The sequence below is a fragment of the Plasmopara halstedii genome (genome assembly GCF_900000015.1).
Source record: "Plasmopara halstedii genome assembly, contig: Scaffold_410, whole genome shotgun sequence".
Lineage (NCBI taxonomy): Eukaryota > Oomycota > Peronosporomycetes > Peronosporales > Peronosporaceae > Plasmopara > Plasmopara halstedii.
The window spans coordinates 147,637-157,377 of NW_020187331.1; the positions used below are offsets into that span (position 1 = coordinate 147,637).

General features: G+C 43.5%; 1 protein-coding gene across 1 annotated transcript; it reads right to left on the reverse strand.

Annotated features, from left to right (window-relative positions):
- Window positions 1–4,105: 4,105 nt before the first annotated feature.
- Window positions 4,106–5,476, reverse strand: PHALS_09261 (uncharacterized protein; the record flags this gene model as incomplete). The annotated part of the gene is made up of 1 exon (XM_024724729.1): window positions 4,106–5,476. The coding sequence occupies one exon, from the start codon at window positions 5,474–5,476 to the stop codon at window positions 4,106–4,108; it is 1,371 nt and encodes a 456-aa protein (XP_024575576.1).
- Between the last annotated feature and the right edge of the window lie 4,265 nt (window positions 5,477–9,741).

Here is a 9,741-nt window from a genome sequence, read left to right on the forward strand (position 1 = left end):
AAGTTTAAGCTTTCCGAAGCTCAAGCTCCGTATTTTTAAGACCTTTGTACCTTTTTAAGCTGAGTTTTAACCTCAATACGCCCTTGACTGTCTAAATCAAACAATACTAATTATATAGGAACCCAAGGTAATATTAGTAAAACTTTGCGAAATCCTAGAGGTGTTTTACATGTAGCTATAGAAACCATTTACTCATCAAGCTTAGTTGGAAATTTGTCGTCAAATCCTTAAGTCGTTCTTCGTCTTTTCGCGTCGAAATTGTTCTTCTCCCTTCGCGTCGGGACTTCACGTCGGAAAATAGCTTCCTCGTCGCACAAGCTTGTGTGTTGTATTTAAGGAACATTTGTCAGCTGCTCTACAGGACAGTGTATTTGGTAATAATCTGAACTACAAATTTGATCAATACGTAATTCAAACTAGTCATTACATTACTTTCTCTTATCGTAATGGGTGCATCGAACGGGATACTTGAGGGTTCCCAGGCTCTCTCTTACGTATCAGTACACTTAATAGTTTTGCATTACGGCTTTTTTCAATGCACACCGATTTCGATGATAGATTTGTTCATGGTCGGGCAAAGCAGGGAAAGTTTGATGTGAGCATCCATTTAAGTGCTCGAGTAGATACGCTTAAACTAATGTTAATTGGGATAGATGAGTCAGGATCCGACGCACACGTAATTATATTTTATAAAGGAAGATAGTCACCGGTAAATCCACCGATAATTGAGGGTGTTGTGGATCAGTCTGTGCTAAAGGGATTTACGGAAATGGATTGGCTTGACCTTCTTCTTGCACAAATACTGTGAACCTTATGTTAAAAGGTAAGGTCCCACTAATCGCTTCAACGGACGTCAAATGATGTTAGGATGCGCAAAAGAGATGTCTTTTAAAGCTCTAAAAAAATTTGCGTGTACCTTTATCTCAGCTTATTCGGATCTAGATCGGTAGTCTAAGAGCTTTTAACCTTTGCTATAGCAATACATACAAGCAGACGACGTTAGGTAGTATCGCGTCATTGTGCTCGGATCTATCCAGCATCGGATGGAGTTAAAGGTATATACAAATTTTTTCAGGGACATTTTTGCTAGGAAATCGACTCTTGTCAAATTCAGGGCATACCTGCTCGATTCTAAGCCAATCTTAATCTATACAGACCATGCGTTGCTGCGCGAAGCGACGTCGTCGCTATATCTATTGCAAGAAATGGCAAGATACATCACATTGCTAAGTCAAAAATGTGGGTAATGTGCTTCCTATACATTTTTGCGTCGCATAGACAATGAAGTATTGCATATCACAATGGTGGCATCGCTGATTCTGGTGTCTCAGAGTTTTCAAATGAATTCTTGTTGCACGCATGCGACTTGGCCTCTAGCCAGCCTGTCCGTTTTTAACGGAATGAAGCAGTCCCTATGTGTGGACTTCATCTTTGGTCTTTCAAAAGATGCGTCTGGTTGCACCGTGGTTGTAGTCTTAGTCGACCAGACTCATTTCGCTGATATCAGGGACACCGCTACTAATTTATATACGACCAAAGCCGAGCACTTCCTTGATAAAATTCTTGCCAAAAAAACAATTTCTTTTTGGTCATTGTTTCATGATCGACGCAATACCACAATATAACGGCGAATTTGATTAAGGTCTTGGCGCCACACTGGACATGTGTACCACAGACCACGAGATAGATGGTCAAACAGAATGCGCTCGCTAAGTGGTGGATGGTCAACTTCGAAGTACCAGCGTGGAATGACCGCGGTTCTGATCTTGTTCTACGAATTAAAGCTACCTGAAATACTGCGATACACGCCGCTGTAGACCCTGTCTGACATTTCCAAGAATTTGGTTCACGGCGGTGTTCCCTGAAGACCTTAACAAGGTGGTTTCAGTCTCAGCTGTCACTTTCTTGAATATCAAACTAGCTACCTCTCGTATAAAGATCAACAATGCCAAGCTGGCTAATGACACATCCAACGTTCTACGTAAGTCATATCAAGCCCTATCATCGCAACAATGCGACTTCCAACCTGGATGTAACGCAGCTTATACGAATACGGCTTCAGGGCCACAGTTTCGGCACGAGGGCAAAAGTCGAACTTATTGACGTTGTCGACTCAGCTTCCTCCTCGAAATCACGAGGATCATCGTGAGCTTTCGAAGCAAACGAACGATTGTGAGAGTCGGACCATCAACATGAAGCAGATGGCAGTTGATCGCGCTGACGATTACTACGGGAAGCATATCCTTCCAAACTAGAGCGAGGTCGCTTGACGGGAGGCTTCGCATCATCTGCGGTAGCAGCCGCAGCAGGGCGGGAGAATCCGCAGAGCCCGCTCCAGTCGCCGAATCGCAGCCCAGGTGAGTTTCCTTGACGCCATGTAAGATCGCGAAATTCGCAGACGACCCGTATCATTCACGTGTTGTCGCGCGCTCGACACTTGGTCGAATATCTCAATCATCTGCCGGTTCATCACGAAAAAAAGTTTTTCACCTCCCTCAATCAAAATATGAATCAGTCAAAGGCTGTGTAACAGCCACAGAAGTAGCAGAGGTGCCCTCTCTGGGCACTCCCCCATCTTCTCGATCGACAAGAAAATCGAAACTACCATGTCAAGAACGTGGTAGCAGAGAGGAACGTCCACAGTCGAAAGGAGTTCTTGGTAAAATGGCTGTGTTTATGACGAACAAGAAAACGTGGGAGCGCCGTAGTCGCATTCTCCGCGACTATCCCAATATCGTTCTCGCGCTCGATGCGGGTCCAAAGACAAACCCCGCTTATGAGATCCGACCCTTCCCCTTTTCTCTCTCTCCCTTTCTTCGGGAAACCGACTAATGACCGCACGTATTTCGCGAGTATCTTTGAAATCGAAGTGAACCGATCCTGCGCTGATAAATGTTTGAACCGGATACGCATATCGTGTATCTGCAACGATTCTGCAGCGGCATTCGCATTTTGAAAATGATAGACATCCACGAATTTGGTTGCACGAACTGATTCTTATAATCGAGTGTCGATTGTCTGAATAGAATCCTAGACGTATGATAATACGCGTGGTATCGTGGCTCACCTCCAGCACAAATTATCGTTTGAGGGCGCAAAAATGCAAATCGAGTTATCAGTCGAGCAATAAAGAGTTTGTCGAAGTTTATCAGCCTTTATTCGGGCTCGACGATTTCTGCAGTAAATTCGAAGATTTAGAAACAACTTTCAGCTAAGCTTACTTTCTTGTGACCTGGATCCATTAATTAATCTTTGGTCGGGTATACGAGATATTCGTCAAAGACAATCATTCAGCTTCGAGCTTCGATTTCGCCTCTTCAAATCTAAAATGACCGCCAAAACCATTGGCAGCTTTGAATGTGAGGTATTGTGCTAGCTCCTTACGGCTCTATACTTCTGTTGTTCAAAAGTAAACATACACTGCTCCAGAATCATCGGGTAAATGCATAAGCTGCGAACATCCATCGCTGCCGTACAAGAATTTAAGTATGTTTGTACGCTTGACTAGACTATTCACGAGCTCGTCTATAAAAGTCTTGACCATCAACCGCCTTGCAAGAATCCATAGGCCTGTGCCAGACTAGCATCTCGCTAGGTGTCTATAGTTCTTTTTCCGTCAGTGAGGATGATGGGATGAATCAATTATACATGTTGAGTTTCTTAGCCACATATTGAACATTTTTTTCAATAGGTCGTGTCATGAACAGCTAAGTTCAAGAAACGCTTCTTTGTACGTGCTGTTCCTAAACGACTTAGCTACGTTTGAAAGCGCTGGCGGCCAAAGTCGCAGAAGTAGGAAGGAGAGTAGAAAGCAGCTATATTAAGAGCTACATTCGTTGCTTGAAGACAGTAGATGCTTCAAGAGATGTATGAAGGGCTACCAAACGATGTGGTAGTACCGATGGTAGCTCATCAGTATCGAGCGCTTTTCCAACTCCTTGCTAAAAGCCAAGCTCCATTGGTTAATTCATTAAATAATTGGCATCACTCTCAGATGATGTGATTATAGCCGGTGCAATACCTTGATCACATTGAAGAATCGCCAAAAAACAAATATTTTATCGTTTGCCAAGTAACCTCGCCACTAATTCTTTCCTGACATATATCATTGTTCACATTTGTTCCTCACGTAATGGCGCTGAAATTCAAACCCATCGAAAAAAGCGCGCGTTCGTAACGCATTAAGATCGACTGCAAAAGCTCGTTCCCTATCCTTGTGAAGAACAATTATGTCTTCTAGTTTCGTACACTTTTCCTTTAACCTCTCAATTTTATTTTTGAGCTGGTTATTACATCTAATTGGAGATCCAATGCCATGTGAACCACTAGTGGCCATTGCGTTTTTGACAACAAAAAGCTTCTGGCGTGTAGCCTCAAGCTTTATTTGATGCTGTTGAATATCATACTTCGTTTGACGCAGCCCCACCATATTTTTGAAGTCACACTGAGAATTTTGGCAGCGTACCAAATGTTTATCGATTTCAAGCCATACGCGACAAGATCCATCATGACATGGCATCGCACCGCCTCCTAAAGTGCGATGTGTCTCACACATACGCCCTCGAAGATGCCAGCAGCCTTGAAAACACACCATTCCCACAGGCGGACAGCAATTCAACGCATCAACTAGCTTTAAAGCTGCTTTCAAGCGTTTTTGATAAGCAACACTTTGTTTCGATGGGCTGTCGACATCACATACCCACTCAATTTCACCATTTCGTTCCCTCTTCTGCAACGATTGCACACAATCGTGCACCTCTGATTCTACTGTCACAATTTCGACCTCACACTCGTTCGCATTCTCTGATTCGCTGTCTTTTTTTTTCTTGTCACGGTCCGATGTTCCAGCATCATATAGCTTTCGAGCCACCGTTTGTCGAGCTCGCTTTGAACTGATATACGGTTCCTTTAGTCTCTGCAAGTGTCGCTTGCTACTCTGCCCAGTCGGTGGCGATGTTGTCACAGTTAAATCGACATGTGGAGAGCAGGATTGTCTCATTCCAGTACCGCTAGCATTCATTATAGTAAGGGGAGTGACAACTACAGCTCCACCTGTCTCCGTATCGGTCTTAATGATAGGATTACTAAGGCTTGGGGTAGATGGCACAACAGCAGATTGCGGTTCAGGCTCCATAATGCCGCCTCCATTGTATTGAACCCATAAGTTCCCACTCACTGACGACCTCAACTCAATCTCCTGACAGCTGCTGTAACTCGCCTCAATAACTTTTTCCATTTTCTCCACGAACTTCTCCGACGTGTTCATGTGACTTGCCATGTATGCAATCAGGTGTCTGCAGCACTTTTGGTATATGTCCATTGTGAGGTCACTCTTTTCCAACTCTTGCTCCAGGCTGACCAACAACTGCATTGTTTCGTTGAGTCTTGCACGCAGGCTTTCCGATAAAGAAGACACGGCTAAGTAACTTCCTTCTGCATCATTGCCAACGCGTGTTGTCGCGACGCTATCAAGCATTACGATGCCTTATGTTGTTACAAAGCTGCACACAATAAATCAATAAAAGACATAAGTCAACTCAAAATGTATTGGTCAAAACTTATAACTTAGATAACACCAAGTTTTGAGGGAGGCATAATCGCAGATTGTAAACTGAACACAACGCCACTTCATCTATTTACATACAAAAATTAAAGATTGTCAGCAACAAGAAATTAAGAGAGATCAAAGATCAATTAATAGCTATTGCCGCAAACAGCCTAAATCACGACAGGTAGCTTAAATTAGCGATTGACTGGCCGACAACGCAGTAGGGTTGTCATGTACTTTGTTGCACTGACGAAACTTTGACTCGAAGAGTCCGCATCAACAGTTGCACAGAAGTGAGATTAGTGCGATCCAACCAGGAGTGGAATTGAGAACCTCTCACGAAACTAGATGTGTAATTAAATCTGCTATCTTCGAGAGTACATATATTTAGGGTTGATTCTTTTTAGCCTAATACTGATTATATACTTTTCCATAAATACCGAATTTTTAGTGAATTTTTAGTAGTATCAATTGCAACGCGAAATTTGTACAATTGTGCCGTATTGGTTTGTAAGATGGCTCAAAACTTACTGGTTGACACACCCTCTCGGAAAATCTGACTCATCACTCAAAGAGCTCAAATGTAATTTCATAGGCTTCCCCTTCGGATCACTCATAATCAAATTACAATTTGATCGAAAATCGCTTTCATTTCGATTGTTTCATTCAATTTGACACGTTGCAAATTGATACACCGTGATCAAAGCGAAGACGTGAACTCAACAAACACATGCGTAACACGGTAGCCCGCCTCACATAAAGAAAGTATTGATTTCGCGAGCGCGCTAAGAAAAAACACTATAATTGTATTTGTACGCTCCACCGAGGGGCGAAACCGGAAACTTCTCACGAAACTGAGAATTTACTGTTGCTCCTAAAAAATGTTAAGTGATAACTGTTAGCATTGAGTCCAGTTTAATGCAACACCAAATAAATCATCTCCTCAATCCTCGATGACAAAACGCTACTACTGCATAGCTTGTGTAACACGAGATGTGCATGGTGTGACTGCACCCAAACAAAAATACAGTAGTTATGCATGTATTTAGATTTTACTATATATATTTAGTATATTTAGGAAAATCTAAACGGAAGAGCTAATTAGCCTTGGATAAGGCGATAATTACTCTTGAAGTAAGCAGATTGCGATCCGCAAACTCGTACTTGTTCTGAGTATAGAACGAAAGGTCGGTGACCTAAATGACACTTTCTCGAGCGCTAAGCTACGGCACCCCCGCTGCAACATGAGCCAAGCAACCCATGGATTCTTCCTTTACTAAATCCCAGTGCCTTGTCCTTATCATGCTACTTCTTCATTGCATTTTACATTGCTTCTTTTTTTGATTTCGCGCTGTGTTCAAGAGACAGCAGCGAAACGCGTACGTACAACATGTAGTTCGCGTACGCCTTACTTTACCAAACTATGTACCCCACTCATATGGCCTTTTCGAAATTTTGCAGCAGTGAGCGGCCCACTATGGCTGGTGTTCTTCAATCCCATTTTTCACTGCTTCTTCGAGCATAAGCCGCATTGTTCTTTCAAATATGCAAATTATTTGAAAGAGAACGTTCGGACAGCTAAACCGAAAAAACCTCACAAAACGGGTAAGCCAGACAGTGCCGAAGATTTTTGCCGGATTTATCACATGCGCCACTACTTCCTATCGAAGGAGCTGAATCCGCTAAAGAAGTTGACAATTTGAATTTCTAATGCAACCTTTCTGTATGCTGAGCGTCAAAGGAGGTAAGCAGTCGCCGGACAAAGAAAACCAATTGTATCCAGTTAAAGCCAGTAGAACATTTAAAAAATATTATACAACATACGACAGGCTTAAAGGTAGTACAGGAAAGAGAACAAATGACTTTCAATATAATCACTTGCTTTTTGCCAAAAGTTCATTTCTTCAGGTTAAGAGCCCAAGTCCCGCAGACTGCCGTCTTCGCACTCAGCCACGACCACGCTCTCGCCATGATATGAATACCTCCCTTATCTACAAAATCGAACGAGCGAATTTTCATATGTGGAAGCTTAAGATGCAATTGGTTCTAAAAAAGAGCAGCTGTGGGAGATTGTGAGAGGCGAGGTTAAGTGGAATCAGTGTGTTGCTTTGCTAGACCAAGGAACATATCTCGCAAGGCAATGGCAATTCTCTGCCTTGCTATCAAGGACTCGCACTTTCCGTTGCTTCGGTAGGCAAGCGGTTCGTATGATGCATGATGGCATCTTTGAAAAGCATTTTGAGAAGAAACGTTTGGCCAACAAGCTCTTTCTTTGTCGACGATTTTTCACGAGCAAGATGGACGAAAGTGATGATGAGCTAAAGCATATTAAAAAGCACACGACGCCAGCAGAACAGATCGACGCGATCGGAGCTATCTCTAGCTAAATGACTTAGTGATCGCACTTCTAGTCGATCTGAGGGAATCGTACTCGAACTAATAACGACATTGGAGTCAAGAGCCGATTATTTGGCGCGGAAACATGTGACGTCTCGACTACTTCACGAAGATGCGTAAGGTGCAAGGCAGTGGTACCGATGCAGCCACCTAGAGATAAGGTCAAGCTTTTGTCACGACTGATAGCTCGCGACGCAAAGGAAGGCACGCACCAGCTTAGTCGAGCAGTGCATGTCAGTACTGTGGTGGGCGGTACTGTGGATTGCTAAGTTCCTTGTGCGGGTCACGAGAATGCGTAGCGACAGCGAGCACTCATTGCTCAAAATGAAGACTTGGATGGTTACTTCCTGATTTCAGTTTGTAATGTTGCGTGCACCACGAAGTCAACTTACGTACGGTTGGTGGACTTTAGCACGACGGAACCTATGACGTACTCGAAGGATTGTATGGCCAAATAATGGAAATCTGTAATAAGTGACGTGGATCACGTAGACGACGGTGTTTGTCCAAACTGCCGGAACTAGTGATATAGTGAGATTGATGGCAGCGAACCGAGAAGGGGATACTACAAGGAGTATGGCATATAACAAAGCTGTCACGTATTCTTAAACGCTTTACAAAAGACTTTGGGTCCGTAACATTTGAAAGAGAAGGTTGCTTTCGAAGAACCAAAGGGTTACAATGAAGATTTGGAGTCCGTTGATCCAATGCCACCATCAATGTTTAATATCATTGGCGAGCACTCAAACTTCACCACAATTTATCCGTTATAAACAAGTCTGAAGTTGCGGACATATGTGCTGAGTTTATAGCACTTGTCGTGACTCAGATTAGAAAAGATGTCAAGGCGTTTTGTTATTTAAACCGGGCTAGTACACGTCCGGTGAATTACCAAGGTTCTGTAAGCGCCGCGGTATCAAGCAAAAGCTGTCGCCTGATAAACAACGCAGCTAAATGATTTAGCCGAGCCTATGAACCAAGCACTTGTGAAATGTGCAAGATGCGTGGAGATTTCCCAAAGTGTTATTGGGGTGAGGCACATGTGACTGCCAATTTGCATACGCAGTTAAGTTGCCTCACTTGTCACAGCAAATAGCTCGCTGATTGTCAATTTTTGCAGAATACAACGTCACGGTCGCGTAGAAGCCGGAGAGACTGAACGTGCTGGCAGACGTGTCACGTCATCCTGGCTATGAGCTAGCTCATATCAGCTATATTAAAAGCAATGTATTAGATATGATACGTCGAGCGTGTGTTAACGATAAACAGCTTGATCTGATCTCCAGATAACTGTCATCGAGTGACATGGAATTCCATGACAAGCTTCTTGGTCGCTTAAAACTAAGCTTGTATCGTTATGAATGAAAGGATGGCTTCCTTCACTATGAAGTTGAACGTGACGACGAGCCACAGATTGTGGTTCCCCACAACGATGATTCAAAGCTCATGATCATGTTCGAGGTGGATGATTAGCTGATGGCCGGTCACTTTGGCCGTGAGAAGACCTACTAGTCTCTCAGTGCCCAATTTTGGTGGCTCCACATTTACAAATGGGTGGCACGACACGTGAAGACATGCGATGTATGTCAGTGCTTGAGGAGTGCACGGCACACGCAAGTGCCAAGGCAGTATCTTCCTTCTGACTGTTGGAAGTCAGCTGGTCTCAACTTTATCTTCGGCTTTCCCAAGAGTGCTGTTGGTCACAATGGACGCTCGTCTTCGTTGACAAACTCAGCAAGGTGATTCACATGGCTCCGTGTAGCGATTCCATGGATGCCGAAGATCAACTAAATTGT